The 27,669-nt window shown below is 41.2% G+C and overlaps 2 protein-coding genes across 5 annotated transcripts in view; one reads left to right on the top strand and one right to left on the bottom strand.

Moving 5' to 3' along the window:
* The window catches only part of PPP3CA (protein phosphatase 3 catalytic subunit alpha), a 325,435-nt gene extending 308,155 nt beyond the window's left edge, over positions 1–17,280 (bottom strand). For 2 of the 4 annotated variants that reach the window (XM_021100469.1, XM_021100470.1), the window contains exon 1: positions 15,616–15,798. In XM_021100469.1, the coding sequence (XP_020956128.1) occupies positions 15,616–15,796 (181 nt within the window). In that variant the 5' untranslated portion in view covers positions 15,797–15,798. 4 annotated transcript variants of the gene reach the window in all.
* On the top strand, positions 16,801–18,461 carry LOC110261963 (translation initiation factor IF-2-like). The gene is made up of 4 exons (XM_021100550.1): positions 16,801–17,018; positions 17,073–17,681; positions 17,968–18,108; positions 18,338–18,461. Exons 1-4 carry the CDS (start codon positions 16,801–16,803, stop codon positions 18,396–18,398), a joined length of 1,029 nt encoding a protein of 342 aa, XP_020956209.1. The 3' UTR covers positions 18,399–18,461.

Below are 27,669 nucleotides of genomic sequence, written 5' to 3'. Positions count from 1 at the left end.
TAACAAAACCTGTCAATCAAACACCCTAGTTCTACTTCTATTTAAGCATTAAAGTTATTCAAACTTTTTCTTCTATGTATTAATGAATACCTTTAAACCATCAAAAAAAAAAAATCATATTTGAAACCCAAGGTTCACAAAAAATGTCACCAGGGGAAAAACGGGAAAGAAAATATTCACCCAAGCTAATTCCAGCAAGGAAGAAACTTTCCTACATACAAAGATGTTAGCCAGGAGACAAGGGAAAGCCAGAGATCTCAGTCCAAAATTGGAGCTCCCTGAATTTACACTCAGGGCATCAAGGCAGGGGGTTCCATCTTCTATTCCGACCGAGCCTGTGACCTGCAGCTATTTCACCCACAGGACTCCTCACAGTCATTCCAACCAGGTTCAGCTAGATCAGAAATGTGTTTAGCAATCATATGAACAAAGAAATTTCCCTAACCACCCATCTCAAAGAAGCATTAAAATTCTGAATCTGAATCATCATCTTTTAAAGTAATTTCATCACTTTAAAAGTGCAACTAAGCATTTGTCATAGCACCGAATGGTTACAAGTAGTAAATGAAAAATTCTGATCTCAAAACAATTCACATTTGCATCTAAAATGCTATGATGAAACCACATAACTCCCTCCTCAAAATGTTTCATGTGACGTCTCCTTGAAGTGGCTTTCACTTTAGCTATGTGTGGCTTCCTTCATTTGCTTTAGTGACAAAAATATGGAAATGAATACAAAGAAGCAAAAACTCTAAGACAGAGGCCAACGGTAGATACAATAGCCAGCACTAAATTTTTTTTTTTTTTTTTTTTCAGTTTTAACCTAGAGGAAAAATTCAAGGTCCAAAAAAAAATACCTTCTTTATGTTAGCACTTCTTTTTATGTTTTAAATTAGTTTGTCGTATAACACCATGATAAGGTCAGTAATGCTAAATAAAGCCTGGTTAACATTCCCATTGTTTGTAAACTCCAGCTACATATTTCTAAAAAGGGAGCAGAAATATTTGCCCCATGAAAGAACTACATTTTTCTCCCACAGGAAAGGCCATTGATGTTCCACTAAAGGGATTTCCAGCACTAACAATATTTTATATAAAAATAAATCCCTTATAAAGTCTAGTTTCTATCAATCTATTGTTACCACCTAATAAATTTGGCCTTGAGTACACTTCAACTTAGCATCATGATGGTACAAGTCTGGGATCTGGAGCCCAAATATCTGTTCCACCACTTACTCACTGAGTGGCCTTGGAAGTGTACTAAATGAATCTCCCCTGGCCTCAGAGGGATGGAAGGACAAAGCTAGGTAATGCATGTGCATTTTTAGAATAGAAAGCTCAAAAATATATAAATTCACTTTAGAACTTATTTCCTTTGAGCAAGATACTATGGAGAAACAAAGTAGCTGACAGGTTAACAAAGTGTTCTCTTCAAATATAATTGGGTGAAATAATGTATTAGATGACATAGACTATTAATAAACACATAACCTCTCTAATGCTATCCCTGGAAAATTCACTGCTTTCACTCCCTGAAATGATAAAAGTTTAAATAAGTCTCAGAGTAGGCAAAGGCATTGGAAAAATTTTTTTTAATTTATCATTCTAAAGTAAAGCTATAGAAAAATACATCAATTAGATAAGAAAAAGGTCAAGGACAATTACTCAAGCATCCACCCCCCTTTTTTTTTTTAACAGAACCCATATGTTTCTTATTAACACAGGTGGGATTTTTTCCCATGTTATAGATGCAGAACCTAAAATAAAAATTTGTAAACTCTTTCATCCAAAACGACAGGCTCCAAACATTCGTTTGGTTGCCAGGCTTCAATAAAGGCTTCGGCAAATCTACTAAGGGCATAAACTGCGGCAAATAACTAGAAAGAAGAGGCAAAAAAAAAAAACAAAAAAAAAAAAAACCCAAGTGTTTCAATAAAAGATCTAAAAAGGCCAGAACCAAAGAACAAGGTGAGCAAGATTAAAATCAAATTAAGGTGTTCCTTTGAACTTTGTGCTTAGAATTGTATAAAATAATTACAGGATTCAGAGTGAAGGAGACCTGATTTATAGGTTTACATGAAAATGACTGGGGAGAGGGATAGGAAGTCAGGAATTCCGTAAGTGAAGGGTCCTAGAAAAAGTAATCCAACCTGTGTTACGGTAATAAAAAGTATGATATTGCATGAGAAAAAAAAAAAAAAAGGAAGTACTAACACTATTACACTTTTGTGATGATCAGGTATAGCTTTTCCAGTCAATTTGTTTTCTGGGGGGAAAAAAATGTGATTAATTACATGCCAGGCATCATGCTAAGCCTCAGAGATGAAGTGAATTGAGCCTTGCCCTTGAAGATCTCACAGTTAAGGAGAAAACTGTTGCAAATGTTTGTGATACCCTGTGTGTACAAAGTACAAGAGGCAGCATAGACAACTATGCCTTAGGGGATCAGAGAAGCAAGTTTTGCACAAAAGAACAGAATAATGAGCAAGACTGTTCCATGCAGAGGTAGAAAAGCACAGAGAAAGCCACAGAAGATATCACTGGAATTTTTAAGTTGTTCAGTTTAATTTCATCAACTTTATACAGATCAAACACAGACCAGCATGGAGAGTACACCTTAGAATAAAAATGTTCTTGCTCTCAGGAATTTATATTGTAACAAACTGAAGAGACTTAAAAGAAGTTCAGTACAATGTGACATATGCTATATTATAAATATTTTCCAACTCATGCAAGAAGGGTCAAATTTCATAATATAAACAGTTGCTACAAGTCAGTCAGAAAAAATAACTGCCACCATATATGGGATTAACATAAGCAGATGTTTATTTTTAAATGATCACCCTAGTGATAATTAATGTTTGAGAAGGGACAACTTTGAAAGCACAGAGACTAATGTTAGGAGGATACTGCAGTGCTGGGTGAAGTATTTAAAAATCTGAACTGAATGACAGATTTAATTAACTGGATAGATGGTGGTCACATCACCCAAGACAGAAAACACAGGAGAACAAATACCCCACTTTATTTTCACATACCCACCCACAGCAACTGCTGCATAGAGAGTTTGAGAGAATGATCCAGAGAATAGACAGGCTGCAAATACAGATGTGTTAATCATCAGCCTATAAGGAGTAAATCCTATAAATGTTAAGGAGATGAAATTGCCTGGAGTAACTGGTAAACGGATAAAAAGAACATCAACATTGGGAGTTTCTGCTGTGGCACAGTGGGTTAGGGATCTGACCGCAGAGGCCTGGGTTCCTGTGGAGGTGCGGGTTCGATCCCAGCGCAGTGGGTTAAGGATCTGGCAATGCGCAACTGCAGTTCAGATTCGATCCCTGGCCAGGGAACTTTCATATGCCAGGGATGCAGCCAAAAAAGAAGGAGAAAAAAAAATTAAGAGTCACTCAAGAGAAGCTGACAAGTCAAAGAAAGAGGACAATGTTTTAGAAAGAAAGAGGTGGCCTATGATGTCAAATATCAACTGAGACCAGCAATTGGACAATCATTGGTGATCTTTGCCAAACTATTTCAGAGGAATGCTAGAGGCCCCCGGAACTACAATGGATTTGAGATTTGAAGCTTGGTAGGAGGTGAGGAAGTATATGCCTTAATTCAGATTACTTCTAGAATAAGAAAGCTGCACTTCCAAGGGAGCTGTCCAACAATAAAATAACAATACCTAACATCTACTGAGGGCTTTTACTGAGCAGGCAGTAGTAAAGGCATTTCACACACAATTCCTCTCATGGTTACCAGCACCTTGCAAAATCAGTACTACTGTTTCCACTTTCCAGCAAGAAAAATGGGTTCAGGCTGAGTCCATGACTTCCCCAGGAACACACAGCTGGTACCATGGAGAAAGGAGGATTTAAATGCAAGTTCTGTCAAGGCATAAATCAGTGCTCTTTCTACACTCTGATGCTGCCTCCCAATCACTGGAAATGGAGAGGGGGGAGGTATGTTAACCACTTAACAGGAAGGTCTTTTGGGCCAGGGGGGTGACGATATTTGAACTAGTTGACTTTTAAAGTCACTTCCACCTTCAACAGCCCATGATTCAATCTCATATACTTTGCCTCCAGGTGAGCTATGGGCTACAAAATTCCAGATATAAAATGCTCATCACTCCTTTTGCAGCACTTTTTATGCCACCTTCATTTTAAAACAAGCACACATCCTAACAATGTGCCTATGATATATACCACACAGATAAAATTAATATTGACTACATTTATTTTTGCCCCAAAATGAAAGTAGTCAATGCAGACAGTTAATCGCTTCCTTTTCTGCACCCCCCAGCATGTTGCATCTTCTGCTATTAAAGTAATTATAACTTATATTATGATTTGCCTTCAGACCCCACACCAGACAGTAACTTTCAGAGATTGCCTTCTTCATTTTAAGCCCTGAGAACATGGCACAGAGCCAGGCAAACAGGGGGCACTAAAACTGTGATGCATGTGTGGACACAATGGAAGGATGGATGCATAGATGGATAGTTGGGTAAATGAAGGAAATAATTATTTCAGCAGTCGTTTTACACTCAATAATGGATTATTTAATCTATTTAACAACTCAGATATTATAATGATATCATACTTAGGGGAAGCAGTGTGGAAAAATCAAGTGATACAAGAGGCATGGGATAGAGATTTAAAGAGACATGAACATTCACTCTCCAAAAGGCTCCAGAAATAGTGTTTTTCCTGGATTCAACACCACCCAAATGCTATATATATATATATATATATATATATAAAATTATTATTATTAACATTTATATATATTAGTCATATCTATATATTAGTCAATTCACTAAATTATTTTTTAAAGATCAATTACTTTTGAAACCTCTATCAAAGAAGGCCATTCTTATCCTAAATAAACAATCACAGAATTTTAGGTGTGGCCGCTGGGACATGTTTAAGGAGAGAAAGCTTCATAGGGCACTCTAAAGTGCCTGCCTATATGTTTCAGGATCTGTTCAAGCTACAGATCTGGCCAGCAGAGGTGTGTTCTCCAATCTCAAGCCTCAGCCTCTTTTTCTATCAAGATACACAGGACATGATACTCACTTACACAAAACACGAGCATGAGTGAATCCTGGTTCTAACCAACTATCCTCAAAAATGTTCACAGAAATTAAGGCAAACACTGCCCCATCTTACAAGAATGTCTGATGTTACCCGTGATTAAAGGCATATCAGTAAGATCAAGGGAACAGCAAGTTATGCAAATGCCCACCGTGACAGCCACCACTCCATCCCTTCCTCTCCCATGTGAGAAAACACCTCAGAATGCAAGTGAAAGTAACATTTTAGGGTTGAATTTGAATTTACCCTAGTTTATATATAGATATTTTAAAATAAGTCATTTGCAAACCTCTGTATGGTGGTAGCAGTAGCTGTTAATATCTCACAGCTGAGTGTAACACAGAAATGCTTTGTGACACCACCGTTGGACGCCAGTGGCCTCTTTTGGGCCTCAGTGAAACTTAAACAGGTTATCAAATTACAATCAGACTCATGGGGTTTAGCCAAATTCAATGGCCTTAGGAGCAATTTATCTACAACTCTGAAAGACAGAGTACCAGAAGTCAGGGCAGGCAGAAGAGGCAGGTTTGGGATCTGGTCAAGTAGGATGCTGAGCTGCCTTCGTGGTGTGATTTGAAAGCAAACAAAGAACTCGGACTGTCCTCAATTACCCCACTAAACCACCGTGGTGTCTGGCTATCATGCTGTCTTTAGTACTTGCCTGTATTACAAAATAAAAGTAGGCAAAATACAAGCAATGCCTTGAGAAAAATCACTGTTAAAAGGCATCTGCCAGCCAGGTCCTCAGGAAAGCTCCTACTTATATCGCAGATTAAGGTATTTGACACCTTACCAATGCAGATGCAGAGGGACTGGGAGAAGACACACCTGAAGGGAACTTCAGTAGGAAGGGCCTGAGGAATTAGAGCATCACGACAGTGGCAGTCATCACCCGGCCAAGGGACATCTGGGATGGATGCTAGACTGAGCCCATCCATGAAGGACCTGTCTTCTAGGAAGTGTAAGTTAAGGTCAGCATGAGAGCACCGAGGAGCATGAAGAGTGAAGCAACCAAGCCCACAGTGTGGAGGTTCCACAGGAGGCCTAAGCCAAGAGGAACCTTTGCCCACTTCTCTAGTTTCGAGAGACCCTGACAACCTGGCATGGTTTTAAAACAAGGCTACCAGGATGGGAAAAAGCCAAGAAACCATGCCATGTGGGGAAAAGCTAGAAGACGTAAGAACAGGAAAGCTGCTTTTAATATCAAATAAGCTCTCCTGTAAAAGACAGATAAGGTTCATTTTATCAAATTCGATAGGGCAATGCTAGGAGCAAGGAACTGACGTCAAACATAAGGAAACATTCCGGGGAGCAGAAATGGCCAGGACAGAGCAGGAGATCTTAGGAAGTGAGGCGCTCCTTCTCACTAGACATGTTCGCAGGGCAGTGGGAAGCTGTCTGTCAGAAAGTCTGGCTGGGAATTCCACATTGGAGATGGCTTGAGCTAGATTACTGGTGTGCCTTCCAGTTCTAAAAGTCTGAATTGTTTGCTCTGGTTAGGCTCAGACCTGAGCAAGTGGACGAGATAAAAGGTTTCCCACGTAACTTCAATCCCTCTCCCTGCTGCACAATCTGAGAACTGGCTCCAGGCCAGACAGGAGTTAAGATTTCTAAGGTTTCTTCTAGCCTCAGAATTTCATAATGTTAGGCTTCGTCCTCATTTACACCCAAATAAATAAGAATCAGGTGTTCTTTCCATTCATAAGATCCACAATCCATACCAGCATTAAATGTCCTTGACTGGTTAAAAAAAAAAAAAAAAAAAAAAAAGCACCTAAATGTCTGATGCTTCCAGTGTTTTCTCTAATTCGCTTGATGATGGTGATGAATAACATCTGAGTGTGATCCACTGTAGAAAGAGACCGTTTAAAACGTGAAATCTATAGTTAAATCAAGACTGAATAATCTCCCAGTTGCTGTCGCAATTTCAAGTCCTTGAGTCACTTGGAGGGGAAATCTTTTTTTCCTTTCCCCAACATATTCCAAATGTTCCACATCTGTTTCCAGAAGTGCATGTGCAGTGAGACAGAGCACTGCTACAGAATTCTGACCAGAGGTGAGGACATGCCACTGCCTCCCAGCTGCTAAGGCAAATCAGCAAAAGTTGACAATGATGAGATTTTATACAGGGAACTCTCGCTTCCCTAGTCTTCGACTGCTTGAAGAAAAAGTATTCCTATGCTAGGGAGGCATTCAGTCCTGGCTCAATAACCAGAGCTTGGAGAGCCCGGACTGGCCTGCTCTAGCCCGGAGCCATATGACCCAGGCTGGGCTGGTGCACACTCATCTAGGGTCTTCTCTAAGAGCTGGGGAGAGCAGGCACCGCATCATACTGCCTCCCTGTTGATGTGGATCCCAGGGCAGAGCTTTTCTCAAAACAATCACCATGCAGATGTGCCTGAGGAGCGCTGACTCACCAGCAGCCTGAACTCCAGGCCTGAAGGTTTTTTATTATTATTACACAGGCATTTCATATCTGGGCCTGGAGTATGTCTGCCATCTCTGATCTGATTCCTACATGTATTAACTTTTGTGCATTTGGATTTCTGCATTTCTCTAAGGAAGCAATGTAATTTTGAGTAAAATCTGAGCCTCCGATATGCTTGTCACAATAGTTCTCCACATAACCTGGCATCATCACCAGTCCTCCTGAGGAAAATTTACCTTTGAGTAAATCGACCCATATACCTTTTGACTGACACTGACTCACTGAAAGCCAAGCAGCCCCTGGGTAAGCCACTCCTGCCAGTTATGCTTTTGCAGGCTAGCTAGTGGGCAAAAAACACAGAACCCCCAATTAAGGAATCAGAGCATTTCAAAACTTATGTGAAAAAACTCAACAGGACTGGCACTTACAAATCAAGAAACTCATCAAGTTTGCGAGTCACCCATGATTTAAGATCTACAAAATTTCAGAATAGAAAAGAACCCCATAATTTAATTTTTTAAATTCCTCTCCTCCTTTACCTATTATTTCATTTACAGAACAACCATGTATCAAGTGCCTATTCTGGAGCAGGCCCTGTGCTAGGGCTAAAGATACAAAGATAAGGGGAACCAATCCCCAGTCTTCTGGGTTCTCCACTCCCTGGGAAAGAGAGGCAGATAGGGAAGCAAATCATCCGGGCAACATGTGCTACTCAAAGGTGTCTGCGAAGAGAACAAAGAGACTGAGTCCCTTCACTCCAATCGAAGGTATCAGGAGATGCGGGTCCCACAGGAGGTGACATTTGAACCAAATCTGGAATAATGAGAATTAAGCAAGTGAGAACTGTTATCAGGCCAATCATGAGACCCGCACAGAGAAGGCACACATGCACTTTAATTTATTATCATTAAAGATGCATAACAGACTAATAATCCTAGGTTTAATAATAATAAATAAGAAATAATTCCCTTGTAAAAAGCAAAAAAAAAAAAAAAAAAAATTTAACACAAACTTGAAGCCCTGACTCGGTTCTGCCTTTTTAAGAAAATGTATTGTGCTTTTAACTTAATTTGACAAAATGACATAGCTCACAAGATGTTTAAAAACAAATGTCAACAGATGGCTTAGAGCCCACTTAGGAGAATATAAGGAGTCAGCAGAGTTGGTGCCACTTTTTTTAACTTCTCATGGCCCATATATCTTCCCACTAGATAGCATCCAGTGACATTCTGAGGGCCAAAGAAGGGCAGGAGGTTATGTTGGAGAAGGCTGCATTTCTGGATTATTGTCTTACATTTACATTTTCTTTACATTTCTGCTTTCCAAAATATGATAAATTGAGAGGTAAACAAAAGAAGAGGATTTTGCTTTGTTTTGGCTTGGGTTTTTTGTGTTCTGCAAGGGTTTTGGGGATTTTTTTTTTTTCTGTCATGAAATCTACCAGGTCACTTTCTATTCAAGTCCAAGTCTGAACAATAATTAAAACATATAAATCACCCAATAAATCAAACACTGAATGATTAACATATCTTTTCTCACTTGTCAAAAACTGGTCAGCCTAAGGAGAAACACAACAGAAACTGAAAGAAAGCTTTCAAGTTCAAGTTAATATGCTAGGTTGAGAGGGATTTAGCCTTTTAAACTCAGCTGGCATAGAGCCAGTCCAAATGACCAAAAAACAATACTGCCCTCAACCTAATTATGTCACCTTAGAAATGCCTCCTTCTTATACTCCATTCTTTAATGTGGCAAGAGAAGGAAGCATTCTAATTAACAAAGCAGTCACCATATAGAACCATTTACAGGGAATCAGAAATTACATAATACACTCAAACAATAATGTTTCTCCATTTACGGTTTCAGAAGGCACTAATAATTTTGCATTGCCCAAATCATTCATCAGCAAAAATTTATTCAGTGCATAAAAAAAGCGAGGAAGGGATTAAGCTAGGAACCATTGGTTCAATGACCAAATTTCCCAAACTAAAACCTTGAATACACATATTAACAAATAATTTCGGTAATTTCCAAGTATATGAGCAATCTGGGAGACACAGTTTAGAAAACGACATACTACAATTTCAAAAACACTCTAATATACAGAGACAACTGAACATTTTAGATCAAAACATTTTAAATCAGAAGTAGTTGCTCCTCAAAAAAATAAAAGAAAAAGAAAAAAGAAAAATTGGAGCTACACAGTCACTGTAGAAAGAGACTCTCTAACTCTGAGAATCCTGGAGCTGATAGGAATTTTTTTTTTAAATGAGCTCAATCTGAATAAAACACTCTGACTGTCAACCATCACTCTTCTGGTTTCATAACTGCAGAAAGTACCTGAAATTGACAAACATTGAAAGGTGGTATGTAATAATCTCCAGGCAGCTGTTAACATAAATCTCTGATATCTATTTGTTTGTTTTGCTCTTTTGCAGATATATGCAGAATTTCCAGTTGGGACAGACAGAGGTTCACAGAAAGTCAGACAGACCAACTTTCAAAATAGAATATATTTTGCTATGAGGCAAAAGCACAGACTAGGAAAATAAAGAGAACACACAAAGCTCTATTTCTCTCTATGATGGTCTCAAAAAGAATCCATTCAATTCCAAAAACATGGCATTTTAATAACTGATTACTGCTTCTTTAATTAAGGTTTGTATTTTTCTACTATCAAAAGCTTCCGCTACCTGAGCACGCACATTTGGGAAATGGATTTGAGAACCCAGCAACAGGTCTACGTCTTCAAGTGGATAGTACGCCTGATTTATGCCATTATTTGGAACACCTGACTGTGGAGGAATATGAAATTTTTTATTTGACTTCCTAAAGGAAATATGATTGATGGCTTATCAATGAATACAGCCTATATGAACACAAGAGATGTAAATATTGTAAAATAAAGTGGGTTAAGGATGCTGAAAATGCAAAGACAACTAAAAACAGTTTACAAACTGAAACCCTGTATCAGTGCCTACCTCATTCCCACCTGATGACTATATTAAAAAAAAAAAAAAAGGATTAGAATGCCTAAGAGCATTGGTTCCTATTTTCACTTGAGCTTTCTCTAGAAATTAACAAAATCCTCAGACCAGAGCAAGAATATGGGCCGTTCTCTGTAGTGCCAATGTCTTACAATAACAGGCTTTAAAATAAAAGTAAATAAAACTCAGCAGGAAAATATGCTATTTCTATTTCTGTGTGTATACATTTACCTGAATGAAAAACAATGTCTAACAATATTCCTTTAGTAACTTTCATATCAAGATCAAACCACATTATAATATTCATCATCAGAATTTAAATTTCTGTGAAATACAGATATAAAAGTTTCACCTAAAAAATATTTCATAGAGCTAGTAATTCAGTAAGAAAATTTCAAAACAAAAATGTGTATCTTAAATATCACAATACTGCCCTCAACCTAAGTGACATTTTCAAACAGATGCTCAAAAGAGAAAAGCATCTTTGCTAAAGGCAAGAATCTGCTTACACCTTCCTTCACTCTAGTCCCACCTGTGAATGACCATTCTATCTATTCTGTATCCATTTCTTCAACTATACATGTCACCATGAACAACTGTAGTAGACCCAAAGCATTCATGGATTTCAATATTAATGATTCTTACTATTCTTGAGAGACCCTGAAAATAACACACTGTCATTTCTAATTCTGGGTCAGCAGTGACTGAATTGCTATTTCCAGGCAAGTGGACCAAGCATAACCTCTCAGGCTCTCAACTCCCATTTGATGATCTTCTGGTTCTCAAAAGTGAGTAGTGAGGACAATTATTGCTCACTTACAGACAGGAAAAGCAGCCTATGGTGCTATAACATATATAACAGTGGTATTGGAGGAAGCTGGCATTCAAAATCTCACTATATTCTGCTTGCATATCAAGAGAATGCTACATCAGAAAATAGATGAAAAAAATGACAAAATGATTTTTTAGTTTTATCCTAAGCTCCATATCATAAATCATCATCATTCTTTATAATTCTGGAAATGTCTAATATTTTCACAAAACTTTCAAAATGGTACTTTAACTGGATCTGCTAAAAGGAGAATATTTCTAGAAAACTGCTATTTTCCAATGAGGTCATTCTACATGGATTCTTTATTTGGTTTCATAACTAGTTTCAACTTTACACATGGCTGACACAAAAAAAAGATAAGAAAAAGCATGAGGCCAATTATAAAAGTTATAAATGTAATACATCAAAGTCATATTCCAAACCTCTAAAATTACAAGTAAAAACATGTCATAAAGAAACAAATAGATTTTAAAAGGCATACTTTTAAAGTAATATAAACAAATGTTAGCGTAAACCTCTAACTAGATTCTAAGGTGTTACTTTTTTCACATTTTAACTGGATGTCTTAAAATAGATTGTTCTTTAAGTGAGGTTCTTCCCCACAGTTCCCAAAAAAATCTATTTTTTTTTTAAAGGTTAATTCTTCTAACTGATGGCATTTTAGAATCACTGGAACTTCCCTGAATCCTAGTTACAACTGTTGCCTTAGGCCTTAAGAATACAGAATATTTTGAAAACAATGCACTTGTGTTATATTTACTTTACAGCTGAAATCCTGAAAGGAAATATTAATGAATAAACAGATCAATCTAATTGGTAATTAACAGCATTAATTTGCATGCTGTTCACTAAGTCCTAAAAAGAATTTGTTCTCTTTTAAGTATATAACCATGCCAAGTTGTGTTGTTTATAGTATTAATTAGATTACCAGACTCCCTCCTTCACACCCAGTGCTGATGTAAATAAACTTCAACCACCAACAATGACACTTAGTCAAAGTTTCAATTAATGACACTGAATTAATGTAGTTTTACTACACTCAAAGAAACAGATACATGGAAAAACTCAACTGATAGTAACAAACATCAGTAAAATAAATTCATGATGGGCTCTTCTTGACATACTGCAAAGAAACGGTGTTATTTTATATTCCACTTCAAGATCCAAACATGACAGTTACCACTGATGCAGCCTATTTTCGACTTCTTATTAAGTTGTATTACCAGCCTCACATGCAGCTAGAAACACTAGTGGCTTGAATCTCTATTTACTTAATATTTTACTTAGCTATGATCTTCCTGTTTATATGATCCTAGATATCTTTCCAGAATTTCCCTATGTGTACTTTGTCTACAGAAATAGCATATAACCTGACAATACTCAGAAGTTAGCGCCTTTTTTTTGCATTCCCAACAAGTCAAAAGCAATCTGACACAAAGCACAACAGGCCCTGATCTAGAGTTTTTGAGAAACTGCCCAAAATGCTTCCCAGGAATTTACCCCTCAACAACATGCCATGGTATCAGTTTGGGTTAAGGTAACAAGGCCATTACAAAATACCTGGAGATGGGAAGAGAAGAAAGGGCAAGCCATGTGACAAAGCATCGGACTTATCACATACAGTTGGATTTCCCTCCAGTGTTTAGCTGTCATATAATGAAGTTCTATAGCCTGTAGGGCATGTTAGGGCCACACAAAGAGTTAAAGGCAGGAACAGGCAGGGAGACGTGAAGGGAAGCCAGAGTTTGGAACAAGGCCTGCGGAGCACCACTGAAGAGAAGAAAGAGACTGTTGGGTGTATCGAGGGGAGAAGGGGAAACAGTTGTTCCTCTATTTATTGCCCTGGTCTTTCTGCCTTATAGGTATGCATTTCTTTTAAAATATATATAAACAGTAAGTGGATCAAATTATTCTGATTTCCAACACATGGCACTACCAAGATGTTTTCTCTGAAATTTTCTACTTTCCATCATTTTCATCTGAGAACAGTCAAAATGAAGCAGCCCCAGTTTTCCCAGATCAAGTAATTTTCTTTCTGACATTATATAAATGAATACTTTTCCTCTCCAGTACTGCCATTCTCTTCCATTTTGAAGGTTTAAAAACTGACCAGGGTCCGGGAACACACTCAGGAAGATGCAGAAAAATCTGAAAAATTACACAGTTAGTTGAGACTAAACCTCAACCTACCTGACTTTCTAAAGTTGTGTTCTGGAAATACAAATTAAGAAAGCCGTCACACCATCGCTTTACTACAAACAAAACCACAAGCACAACTTTATTTGTAAACAGCAGTTTGTTTTACAACAAAAGCCAGGTCACACTAATGAAATCACTGTAAACAAATGCCACGGCCTGCCACAGTAATGATGATCCAGATTCCTCTTAATTCTATGTGTAAGCAAATTTTACTCCTATTTTATAAGAAAAGAACACTTAAGGAGTACAAAAATTTCCCTTGCCTACATTAAAAAAATGAGTCACTCTCAGATCATGGAGAGAAAGTTCTAACAAAATTTAGAGTAAAGTCATAGCTTCATGAATTATGCCTTACCTAATTTTTGTAAATGTGAAAAATTGTTTGGTAATCTGTTTTCCATTCAGCCAATATGTACTTTCTACTCACTAAACATATACACACATATTTAAGTGGAAATTCTATTTTACAGAAGACTGATAATTAAAATTGATTATCATCTCAATTAATTATAAAAATCATACAGATAACAAAAGGTTGACTCTAACATTTAATAATGCCTCAAGCCAACAACATAAAATCTATAAGAAAGCACAAGAGGAATAGTGGTAGTATGCCCACCTTAAAAATCAGGATTCATCTACCGATAAAGTTTTATTAAACTTTCTTGTGTAAACAAAATTTCACATCGAGATTCCTATCAAAACATATGCAAAATTAACTCCTCCTACTTTGAGTCTATTAAATCCATCTGCATTTCAGTTCCGGAAAAATAAACCAAATTTTTTGAATTATGAGTGATTCTGTGTATATATCATAAAAAGCCAGTTATGATAATACATATAATACAGTACTGGGGAAAAAAAGGCAAGACAAAATAGCCATGGAATGGTTGAATGGGCTCCTTCACGTCAAGTGGTAAAGATACCAAGCCAGAATGTATGAAAACTTATTTTCACATTCTTCACTTGGTGACAATTTTAACATTTACATTAAGAAGCCATACCATGTGATTTAAAACAGAGAACTGACTTTATGTATACATACATGGGTTTTCCAATTGCTGACATATTTACTGCTATCATTTGAATTGTAAGCTTTATACCAAGTATTCTGAAAAAAGATGATCTTAACATACAGATCAGAGTTACACCTAAACTTCACACATTAGGGAGATATGTGATCCTCTGATATTTCTGCAAAAGGTCTTAATTTTTCAAAATGTCAACAGAGGCCATTAACATAAAAGTTCTTTTGAATGAATTTTAATTGACTCTTAACGGGAGAATCCGTGCCTGGATAACCAATAGCTGTGCATTTGGTTATAAATAAACCAAATGAACCAAATAAACCTATTTCAAGTGGTTCTTGCAAAGATATTAACTCCTTATTTTAATGAGTCTATGAATACTGCACTGAAGCAGGAATAGTTCTAAGAGAACCAAAACAAGAGAACACACACACACTATAAAAACTGAACACACCTGAAAGGAGCAATGAATAGTTCTGAAGCCCCAGAAAGACTTAGGCATCATGCATGGTCTTTAGATTGCTGGGTTACTTCACCTAAATGCTCACGGTGCAAAAGACTTCATTGCTCTGCACTCTACTTGCATGCTCAGGCCACATTAGATACTCTGTTGTACACACAACACAGGCATACACATTCACTCTCTCCTTCTACACCAGCCAGCGCTGTTTCCAATTTCAGAGGCCCGCTCCAAGTAGCCCATGCCCATCCCTGCTCCGCTCAGTGTCCTGACCCCAGGAATGAGGAATACTACTTAATCCTGGCGTATCAACTCCGCTGCCTCATCTTTCCAGGATTCATAGTACAGTTCCTCCCCAGTCCACCAAAGAATACAACGAAGACTGCGGATTCCCCTGTGCTAGCTTAGAGACCACTACCTGTCCCCTTCCTCACCCCACGCATCCCGGCTGCTGTTTGGGATCCCAGAGCCATCGCCGCCCGGAGTCTGTGATCCCGGGGCGGAGAAGAGCCAATGAACGGAATCAAATAGCCCATTAACAAGCGGGTGCCAGGGGCAAGGAAGAAGCAGGCAGGGTGAGGTTACCATCGGGGAGGTGTGCTCCAGCGGGGCACGATTCAAGAGCAATGACAGGTCGGCGGGGTAAGGCTGAGGGTGGCGAGGGAGGTTGGGGAACAGCTTTTCGTGTCTTTCTCAGGGCCTGCGGGGGAATCCCAGGGCGGCGGCTTGGGGCTCTCCGGTCGTTCCCCGCCCCCGCGCCCCCCATGCCCCCCCCCGGCCGCCCCCTCCCTGCGGTCGCCCCCGCCCCGCGCGGAAGGAAGCACCGGGCTCCCCCCACGCTCTCCCGCTCTCTCGCGAGTCCTGTGCAGGCCCTTTCGGGGGAGGGGGAGGGGGCGCGGAGGGAATTGCTGCAATGGAGCGCCGAGAGAATCCTGCCCGAGCGAGGCAGGCGGTGGAAAGCCACCGCCACATAAAAATGCCATATTAATTTTTTAAAAGCCATAAATCACCCCTCCCTCTGCAAGAGAAAACCATAAACCCGATCCCACGCAAGCCTGCGAGCAGCCACCCACTTCCTATTTCTGTCACAGCAGCTACACCCTACCAGCAACCACCCCCCGGGCGCCCCCTCCCGCCACCGCCACCGCCACCCCCGCCACCGCCTCCCCTTGGCTCAGCCATTTGCCAACTGACGCCCCCGTAAATAAAAATGCCCCAAGTGGGCTGGGTGGGAAGCGTGGGGGAAGGGCGCGCGAGAGAGGGGGGTTCGAGGGTTGCACAATATCCTAGAAGGTCCGTGGCTGGAGCAGGGAGAGAGCCTAGGGCGGGGGGAGGGGAGGAAGCCGCCCGGGTGCCTGCGGCACCCGGTGCACCCGGGCGACCGCGGCGCGCCGCTTACCTTTCACCACCCTGTCGGTCGTCGACAACTTGGGATCAATTGCCTTGGGCTCGGACATCTCCAGCCGCCGGGGGACAGCGACGCGCTGCTCGTCCGTCCTACTGCACACCCCGACCGGACTGGCGGGCCAACACTCAACGCCGCCGCCGCCGCCGCGCTGCAAACCGCTTGGCTGGAGGTCTGGGCTCTGAGCTGGCTTTAAAGTTACTGCCTTCTCCGCGCGTCCCTCCTCCTCCGCCGCCGCCGCCTTCACTCCTCCTCCACCGCCGCCAGCCCCTCCGACTCTGCTCCGGGCTGCGCGTGTGTGGTGGTTATTTATTTATTTTCAAAGCACGCCTCTCGGTTCTTCTTTTATTCTTGGGGGAAGGGGGATGGGGAGGGGAAGCGCACACACGAGCACCCACCCTGGCACGGAGATCAGGCACAGCGGAATGGATCCCCACGCGCGCACACTGCCGGGATTAAGACCGATCACATGGGGAGGGCCGGGGGCGAGAGAGAGAGGCAGGGCCGCCGATGTCAATGCCACCAGCCGCGCCTCAGCGTCCCCGGCGGCTGAGAGGCGGACGCCGCTGCTGCTGCTGCCGCTGTTACTGCCGCTGCTTCCCCACACCGACCGCTGCCGCTGATCCGCGGCCGCCAGAGACGTCCCGCCGCCGTGCTCGCCCGTGCCCGCCTCTGCCTCCCAGCGCCGCTCCTCCACTCACACAGGCACAGCCGTGGAGCTCGGCAGACACAGTCCGGGGCGCAACCTACCCTCCACCGCTGCCGCCTCCTCCGCCGCCGCCGCCACCGCTCCCGCCTCCTCCCCTTCCTCCTCCCGGCCCCCGCCTCTATCGCCCCAGCAGCCTCCTCCTCCTCGCGGAGCCCGCCCCCTGGCTCCCCGCCCAGACGTTGGGTCAGCGGTCGCTTATTGGCTAGCGTGTGCGTCACTCACCGCCAGTGGCGACCTCCTCGTGGGTCCCGCCTCCCGCTCCTCCTCTTCGTCCCCGCCCCCTGCTCTGTTTTCTCCTGGTTGCCAGTCCTGTGGGCCTGTCGCCTCCACCAACCAGTCCCCGCTCAGGTGTCACTGTTGCTGGCAGGCCGGGGTTAGGGAAGGAGAATGGGCAGGGGTCGCGGTTGGGAGGAGAGAGGCCCTACTATGCCACCCTCAGCCCGATTTGGCCTCCTCCCCGGCACCCCGCACACACACCCCATACACCCCGGGCCGCTTTGGCAACCGTGCCTCGTCGGCTGGGTCGAGCCGCAGTGTGTGAGTAGCCAAGTGCGGAGGGTGTCTCCGGGTGTGTGCGTGGCCCGCGAGAGGGCAAGAAGAGAGGAGGCGGAGAGAGGAGGGAAGGGGGTGGGGGTGAGAAGCGACAGAGAGGGCGGAGGAAGGAAGATCGCGGGGACCTCCGGGGCCCACCGCACAGCTGCTGTCGCTGCCGCAGCTGTCCAGAGAGAATCGCCAAAACGGCGACGAATAAAGGACTTACCTTGGGGAGACGGGCTCAGCCTGTGATGTGTTTACGGTTGTTTTGCTATCTGGGTTTTTGTAGGGGACCGTGTGGTGGTCATTTATGTTTCCCACTTGTGCATCCACACCTTCCGAGGAGGGGCCGCTCTGGAGCGTTGCGGCCCGAAGACTTGGCAGAGCGTGCTGGGAGCTCTAGGACGCTGGAGCAGACTGTCCACCGAGGGTGAGGACCGGAGTCCAAGAGACCCCAGGCAACTTTGGGTCACCTAGGGCTGCCCAACCGTCTCCAGGGAGAAATGGGGGGCGGGGGAGTTGGAAAAAACACCGGAGAGGGTTGGTTTTTCCATGTTGACACTAAGCACCCAGCCACTGGTTAGAATTGGTGACACCACATCTCCTTTCCCCTCTCCTTTGATCACCTGATACCCACTTGCTGCTCCTCATACCTGCAGGGCCCTGAAGCCCAAAGCGGGCCCCACTCTGCACCCGCCCCCGCCGTTGGAAAGAGTGTGAAGGAGAGAATGGGAGTCGTGGGAGGCTAAATAGTGGCAGTGGCCAAAGTGCTCCCTTCTGACCTTCCTGCAGGGCCACAGAATGAAGAGCAGGTCTCCCTCTGCAAGAAGGTCACCTCACCCAGCACCTCTCCCCAACCAAGCTCAGCACCAAGGAATTACAGTACAAACTCAAAAAGGAGTTTTACGAATTGACTGCTGACCCTCGAGTGTGGCTTCAGCAGTGTGGCCTGCAAGGAATAGGAGCTCACACTAGGAGGCAGGTGAGCCTCTAAGGAGGCCTTTTAGCAAAAGGAGACCATTCTGGGTATGTCCCTGGCTCAGAGAGACTGCCACTGGCTCCTAATTCTGCTGCCCAATTCAGAACCTGGGACAGTTTTGTAGTAACTAGGCAGACAGTACATTCAATAAATATGTATCATGCTCTTTTTATATGCCAGATGCTGTAATAGGTAATTTGTGTGGAGTGGGGGTGGGGAGTATTTGAAAATGGCCCTTGCGCATAGGAAAGCCTAGTCCAGTAGAACTGTCATAAAAATATGAGCTCTGAGGGGCCAGTGTATTTCCTCAGGAAGGGGTTGTTGAAAACAGCCTCCTGAGCACGAGCAGAGCTTGTTGCTAAGGCAGATTTGGGAAGTTGGTCCCTGGCCAGATGGCACACAGCGAGGAAGGGATGCCAAGACCTGTGGGTGAAGAAGAGGGCCTGCTTGTGGCAAGATCAGGAAACCACGTCCAGGGATGCTGACTTCCAGTGCCGCAGTGTTCTTTCCCACATCTTGCAAACAGAGATGCAGTTGCCACTGTTATTGGGACACACTTCTCCAGTGTTAAAACGCACACACACAAACAAACCTTTGAACCAGGATCAGAAAGCTCCAAATGTCAGCACCATAGAAAGGTTTTATGATGCAAATAGGAAATGCAGGCACACCTTTCAGGCACACCCTTCAGTCCGCTAGGAGTCTGGGACACCTCCTAGCTGAGGTATGTGTGGGAAAAAAATGTTGTGAATCATAATACTTTACAACACATCTTATTATCATCAGGTGTCTTTAATGCATGTGTATGGTTCCACACTGTTGCAACACAGGATCATCTTCTTAATCAAAACTGAACTCTAAGGAAAACTAGATAGCAGCATATTAACTGAGACTAGTCATACCCACATAACTGGCCTACTGAAATAGCCAAATCTTCCTTTTTTTTTTAATGTAGATTTTTTTTTTCAGATTTCCCACTATCTGTTACCAACCTTTTTTTTTTTTTCAGAATGCCCAAGCAATCCTTGATTATATTACCACAGATTACCTTACACTTGGAATTTACATTTTCTAAGATGTTACTGCAATTCCTGGATGCTGACTTTGAGAGTATCCTCTGATTGAAGAAAAAGAAAAAAAAACCTTGGCAGAAAAAACTTACTGTCTACCAAATAATTGTATTTCCCCATCTTTAGTGTATTTCTCTCTGCAAAATATTTGCCCAGGTAGGGACTCCATTTTCCATTTCCCAGTCTGCACCTGCTTGCAAATAAGTGGGTCCATGTGACTAGTTATGGTGAATGGAATGTGGGCTGAAGTGTTTCATCACTTTCCCAGGAAGGCAGTTAGGCAGCAGATAACACATTCTACAGCCTATGGGTTCCCATCTTATAGCTGAATTCATGGGCTTCTAGAGGCCAGGAGAAGGGGTGACCCCAAATGAAAAGAACTGAGTACCTGAGCCAGCACATGGAGGAATGCTGCCCGCCTAGTAGGAAAATCTGCACTGGACTTTACTCGAATTAAAAATAAGCTCTTATTGTGTTGCTCCATTGAAATTTAGGGATATGTTTGTTAGAGTACCTAGTATCACCAGATTAGCACACAGATGTTATCATGTTAGTTCAGAAAGGAAAATCCAGAATTATTTTGTATCTGTTATATGTCAGAACTACCAGAAGACTAAAAATATTATCTTTTAATACATGAGCATCAATTTTGATTTTTTGTAAATGAATTATTGATTTGTCTCTTGTGTTTCAAACATCTGTTCTGTGCAAAGCGCTGACTATATGATGCACAAATGTATAAAGGATTCTAGATTTAGTCCTTTTATTTAAGGATTGTTACAGAAGAGTTGTACATATGCTATCTTCGCAAACATTTAGGTGCAAGGTGCTACTTCCTCAAAATTGATTATGAACATAAATACGTACGGAAAAAATATTGAGGATTTGGAGTCATCTGTGCATACAAATGCTCCAAGTCACAGCTTACCTCCACTGGTACCAATTATAGTAAATGAGTAATATTTTAGTTTGCTTTTTTAGGCAACTACCAGATGTAGAAGCTTTTTTTTTAAAGAAAAAAAGTAATGATATTTCATATTATATCCTGTTTTGAGAATAACCAGCTTTTGAAATTTTGGACTTTCCTTTGGTTCTCAGATGAATTACTATATATATGTATTTTTTTTTTCTTTTGGCTTTTTAGGGCCACCTGCGGCATATGGAAGTTCCCAGGCTAGGGGTCAAATCAGCCACAGCAACTCGGGATCCGAGCCTCATCTGCAACCTATACCACAGCTCATGGCAACACCAGATCCTTAAGTCCCTAAACGAGGCCAGAGATGGAACCCACATCTTCATGGATACTAGTTGGGTTCGTTTCCTCTGGGCTACAAATGGAATTCCAAATTACTGTTATTTTGCCATTAAGGATGGAATAATAACTTCAGGTTCTGACCCTTCCAAGGCATGTGCTTTGTTCTGAGTAGTTGATAGCAGACAACTGTATGTCTGACCTGTTCTCACCTAGGCTGATGGAGCATGGTGCTGAAGAACCTGCAGAGTACACAGCCAATCCTTGTGGATCCATGAATGTGGATGCGAATTTGATTTATTATCTTAAAGCTAATTCCTCTGACATTCATATTTAACATGTTCTACCCTTTTCACTATAGAGGCTCTATGAAATACATTATTCAACATGGATTTTATTTGCGGTTTAAAATAAAAGAGCTTTTTGTTGTTTATATTTTGGATTGCTCTTGAAATTTATTGAGCCTGTTTTTTTCCAGAAGGCAGTTTTCCTCATTTAAGAAAGTTATTTTTCAAAGTACACAAAAATTGTTATACCAAATGCATTTAGGAATAAATTTACTTTCTCTCCATCAGGGACCAGGTCATGATTGAGAGAATTGTATGCTAAGTTTAATACAGAGAGGATATGTTTTATGTAAAGCTGGGCAAGACTGTGAGCAATCATTATTAATTTGGATTTAATAAATATGTTTTATTTATATTTTTATCTTCATCTCATATCCTAGTTTCGGGCACAAAGTATATGCAACAGATTTTGTTGAGTGAATTTAAAAAGTATATTGACATCCACTATATAAGTCACTAGACTAAGTACCACAGTCCCTACCCTCAGGGATTTTTGAGAGTGCTAATATATGTAATATATATATTATATGTGTATGTATTATATTACATATTATATGTGTATAGATCTATCTATATATATGTACCTACACACATACTGGAGAGAAATCTTATAGCCCTTTCTTCTAGATAGTTTGAGCTGTAAAAGTTGATGTATCTTGGCTTTTCTAAACTCAGAATTTCAGAATGTTTGACCTGAAATGAGCTGAAGTTTACACTTGAAATGCTCTGAGAACAACTAATGGCTTAGTAATCAAACTGAAGATACCATGTTGTGGAAGAGCTGGTAAGTCAGTTTGGGAGAAAGTTTGTCAAGCTCTCTAAAAGCACATTTGCATATAACAAATCAATATAGTAATTGGAAATGAGTTTCACCCTTCAAAGCTAGTAGAAATTTAACCTTCCCCTAAGTAAGTTTTTCCGGTTATTTACTGGAAATTCATGAATTTGCAAGTAAATATTCTATTAAAAAAAAGAATCTTACACTCACTATAGCCATCTTTCCATTTAATTCTATGTAGTGGAGTTTGGTTGTATTCATATCCATGGTTATTGGAAAGCCTATATTCAATAGGCATTTATTGGGAATATAACATGAAAAAAAACCAGTCTATACCCCTCTCATAAACCTTACATTCCAGTGAGGAGAGACAGATGATACAAAAGAACAACTAAAAACAACTGTACACACAGGACATGTCAGGTGAACCAAGCAATACACATGACAATAGTGTACAGAGGTAACAGGAATGGCACTGGAGGGAATGCTCAGTGAAGTGATGCTACTCACTGTGTAGACAGATTGTTTAGGAAAGACCTCTCTGAGAAGGTAATACTTCAACAGAGATTTAAATGAAGTAAGGACAGTAAATATGCAGCTATCTGGAAAAAGAGCATTTGGGTTAAAGAAACAGCATGTGCAAAGGCCCTGACATAAGTCTGTTTGACATTTTTAAAGAACGGTCAAAGAGGCCATTGTAGCTGGAGTGCAATGAAATAGAGAGTAGGTCAAGATGAGGCCAGAGAGGGCATGTAGGGTCCCATAAGGCCTCATAAGCCATACAAAAGACCCTGAACATTGCTCTGGTGAAATGAGAGGTATTTTATTAGGAAAGGGATGTGATATGATTTAAGCTTAAAGAAAAACATCACTCTTTTGTAATAACTTACCCTGGATCGGAAGGGAGCAGGGCTAGATATTGTAAGCCCACCTAAGAGACTATTGTCATAATCCAGGCCAGAAATAAGATGATTTGGAGTATTGACTTTAGAAGGAAGGGATAAAAAGTATTCAATTCAAAGCATATTTTTAAAGTAGAGCCAACAGATTGGCTAATAGATTGACTAGAGAATGAGGGTGAGGATCACAAACTCCAAGGTTTTGGGTCTGAACAAAGGAAAGATGGAGTTATCATTTACTGAGAAAGAGAACATTGGAAATGGAGAGCATATTTTATGGAGAGCTAAAACGAGTTTTAAATATGTCAACTGTGAAATATATATTATACAGAGAAATGGAGATGGCATGTAGGCAATTGAATATATGAATTTGGGCTTGAGAGGAAAGATCCAGGCTGCTGATGTATAAAATTTGTAGTCATGGCATCTTAGTAGTCCTTTGTTGTAGGTGGGGCTTGGGAAAAGAAGAGGGACCCAGCAAATCTGACAGAAGGAAGCAGCTTCTGGAGGAGAAATGTGGTGTCTCTGAGGTTAAGCCAGTCAAGTGACTTGTGTCAACAGTGCTGAAGATTTGAGTAAAATGACAACAGAGAAGTGACTATTGGTTTTGACAAAGGGGAGTTCACTGGTGATCTTAACAAAGCCATCTTTATACCTATCTAAAGTAGCACCTCATCACTTTCTGCCTTTTTATACTGATTCAGCCCCTTTTTCATGTTAATAACTGCTTGATAGACTGTGTGTGGTTGGGCTATGTATGTGATGTGTTTGTCTGTCTTCCTGCAACTAGACCATATGATATGACTCTTGAGAGCAGGAAATGTGTCTTGTTCCCATTTGAGTCTCCAGTGCTTAAAAACTGGTTGTTGAAAGAATGGACCTACAGTGCTAGCCCAGGTTAATTTTCCTCATTTTCGCCATAGTTGAAATAAGCATTTCAAGGGGTTGAGGTAGGAGGATTAAGTGAAGGTGGTCAAAAGGTACAGACATCCAGTTACAAGATAAAGAAGCTCCGAGGATGTAACGTAAATCGTGAGGACCATAGTTAGTAACACTCTCTTAGAGACGCTCATACGAAAGGAAGTACATCAGAAAGACAAATACCATATGATATCACTTCTATCTGGAATCTAATATACAGCACAAATGAATCCATCTACAGAAAAGAAACAAACTCATGGACATGGAGAACAGCCTTGTGGTTGCCAAGGGGGAGGGAGAGGGAGTAGGATGGACTGGGAGTTTGGGGCTAAAAAATGCAAACTATAGCATGTGGAGTGGATAAGCAATGAGATCCTGCTGTACAGCACAGGGAACTATATCTAATCACTTGTGATGGAACATGATGGAGGATAATGTGAGAAAAAGCATGTATGCATGTGTATAACTGGGTCACTTTGCTGTACAGCAGAAATTGACAGAACACTGTAAATCAGCTATAACAAAAACTTTTAAGAAAAGAAAATTGCTAAGAGAGTAAATCTTAAAAGTTCTCATCACAAGGAGAAAAATGTAACTGTGTGAGGTGATTGGTATTAACTAAACTTTTGTGGTAATCATTTTGCCATATATACATGATCAAATCATGGTACACTTTAAATTTATACAATGTTATATGTCAATTATATCTCATCAATTATATCTCAGTAAAACAGAGAGAGAAGGAAGCATTTCAAATAATTTATAGAAAAAAATTCATATTTGGATTTTTTAAAATTACAAAATCAACTTTCATGAAGTAAAAAGAATTGACTCAGACCTCCAAGATGAGAAATAGGATGGGAATTCAGGAGTTATGTTTTAGTATGAGGTGTGTCTCTCACATATCCCCACTGTAAGAATAATTACGTGTGTAAATCCAGAGACGGGCACAGTGTTACTCATAGCTCCTCTTTCTCCAAATACACAAGGGGTTCTATTGTTTGCAACATCTAAATTATCCCCTGGTAATAAATTAATCAGACATTAGCAATTTTCAGGGAGGAAGTGAGTGATAACCATAATTGGGGTTATGGTTGTTTAGAAGCAATCCCTCAAAAGAGATTCCTTTTCTCTCTTTCAGAGTGTCCCTCATGTCCAGCTCAAAGTAGTCTAGACATCAGGGAAATTGTTCTAGATACGCTTTAGGATGCCTGTTCTGCCCACTCCCATTTTGGATACAATCTCCAGCCATAGCACATCATCAATACACAGGTTCAACTCCTGACATTACAGAAGATTGGACCAGGGTGGGTGACTATCTAACTAGACAACATCTAAGGACCAGTGACGTTTAACTTCCCAAACCTAATTAGCAAAGTAAGCTAGGCTAAACAGATACTCTCTAGGAAGAGCTTGACTTAAAAATTCAGAAGAAAGCTGGCAGTGGTTGTTTGAATGAAAAGTCTTGCAGGATGAAGCTGAGGTGGCCACTAGCAAATGAGTCATGTGCAAGGTAGGTAAACAGATGAAGCCCTTTGGGCCAGAGGGACCAGAGGTCAGATTCAGCAGGAGGGAAGAGAGAACAAGAGAGAGACAGAGAGATTCCTAAACCTGTTTTCCTTTTTGTCCTTTCTAAGGTCTGGTTGTTTATATTTATTTCTGGATGTATGAGCCCCTTCAATATCTTTATGGAAGAAATAATCTTGTTTTCTAGAGCTGGTTTAAGAGTTTTGTTCCTTACAACCCCCAAACACCTCAGTAAATCATTCCGAGGATAGAAAGAGCAGTTGAGATTGTTACTTTGTGCCCGCTATGGGCTTTCAAAAGTTGACGCCTTCTGATTGTGATGGTTCCTTTTCTTCATTCAAAAAATAACTATAACTATAATGTGCTCCCATCCTTGCCCATTCCAGTTGTTTCTATAGCACCGTCAATGCCAAAAATAAAGAGCAAAACAGTTTAAGTGGAGAGAGAGAGAGCAAGTGAGTGAGAAAGAGAGAGGGAGAGAGAGAGACTGGAGAGTTCCCTAAGTTTTTGAACCATTTAATTCATACCATGCCTGTTTCTTTCTTTTTTGTTGTTCCTTTTAAGGGCTGCACCTGAGGCATATGGAAGTTCCTAGGCCAGGGATCTAGTCGAGCTACAGCTACCAGATTACACCACAGCCACAGCAACGTGGGATCCAAACCGTGTCTGCGACCTACATCACAGCTCACAGCAATGCCAGATTCGTAACCCATTGAGCCAGGCCAGGGATCGAATCTGCAACCTCATGGATACTTGTCAGATTCATTTTGCTGCACCACAGTGGGAACTCCCTCTCTATGCCTGTTTCTATGTTACATTCAGGCAGGTTATAATCTATGCTGCAGTAAAAATTTTAAAATCTCAGTAGCTTAACATAGTTTGAATTCCTCTGCAGACTTGGGCCTCCCTCCATGGTGGCAGCCATCCTCCGTGACTTGAGGTGGCTCTGCATCCCAGCCCGCTTCAGTCAGGCAATCAGAGGCACCCATATCAGGCTCTCACAGTCACCCAGCAGGAGAAGAGCGCCCTGGAGAGCTGAGCTCCAGTGATCAAATGCTTCTGCCTGAAGTGACACTCACGAATGACTACACTCACATTTCATTGGCCTTGGAGTTCCCGTCATGGCTCAGTGGTTAACGAACCTGACTAGCATCCATGAGGTGGCAGGCTTGATCCCTGGCCTCACATCACATAGGACCACATTACATATTTATTAAAAGGTAAATTTTTCTGATTTAATTCTGTAGGGTAAATATTCACTTTGTTTTTTCACTTATGGCTCAGAAAAAGAAATTCTGTTCTTCCACATATACCAATTGCCTAAGTAGTTCTAATGGATCATCAGGCTCTAAAGTTGGAGTCCCCAGAGGTAGACCCTGAAATACATAAAAGTGATTTATTAGAGAGTGTTCCAGGGAAAAACCACAGAAAAGCATGGCAAGTGACAGGAGGGGAAGGAAGCCAGGTGAAGGCCTGATGTCAAGAAAAGACCCAGGGATGACAACTTTGGTTCAGTCCTTCGGGGACCTCTGCAGACTTGTAAGCCACTCTAGTGTTTTGATGAAAAATATTTAACCTGTAAATGCAATACACAATTTGCTAGAACTTATAACCATGTTTAATTATTAATCTTTCAATATAAAACTTCAGCTAGCAACTAAAAATATAACTTTAAAAAAAGTGTTTTAGGAGTTCCCATTGTGGCTCAGCAGTAATGAACCCTGCTAGTATCCATGAGGATGCAGGTTCAATCCCTGGCCTTGCTCACTGGGTCAAGGATCTGCAGTTACCTGTGAGCTGTCGTGTAGGTCAAAGATGAGGCTCCAATCCCATCTGGCTATGGCCATGATGTAGGCCAGTAGCTGCAGCTCCCTTCTGACCCATAGTCTGGGAACTTCCCTATGCCACAGGTTTGGTCCTAAAAAAGATATATATATATATATATATATATATATTTTAGGAGGTCTTGAGCAAACACAATGAATATCTCTAGATCAGCAAAATATATTCATCCAGACTAAACCATATGACCAAGGGAGCTGACCAAATCCATCTTTTCTGTTTATACTCTTGAATGTCTCATGACCTTAAGACCACAAAACTCTGATTCATTAGTTAAAGGACCAAGGAATAAAAGCATAAACTAATTTTTTGTTTTGATATGTGAGGCATAAGAGAGAATGCAAGTATACTAGTACTGAAAGGTGATAATTTTTAA

This window comes from Sus scrofa, chromosome 8, assembly GCF_000003025.6.
Source record: "Sus scrofa isolate TJ Tabasco breed Duroc chromosome 8, Sscrofa11.1, whole genome shotgun sequence".
Taxonomy (NCBI): Eukaryota; Metazoa; Chordata; class Mammalia; order Artiodactyla; family Suidae; genus Sus; species Sus scrofa.
This window is presented reverse-complemented; position numbering and strand designations above follow the sequence as displayed.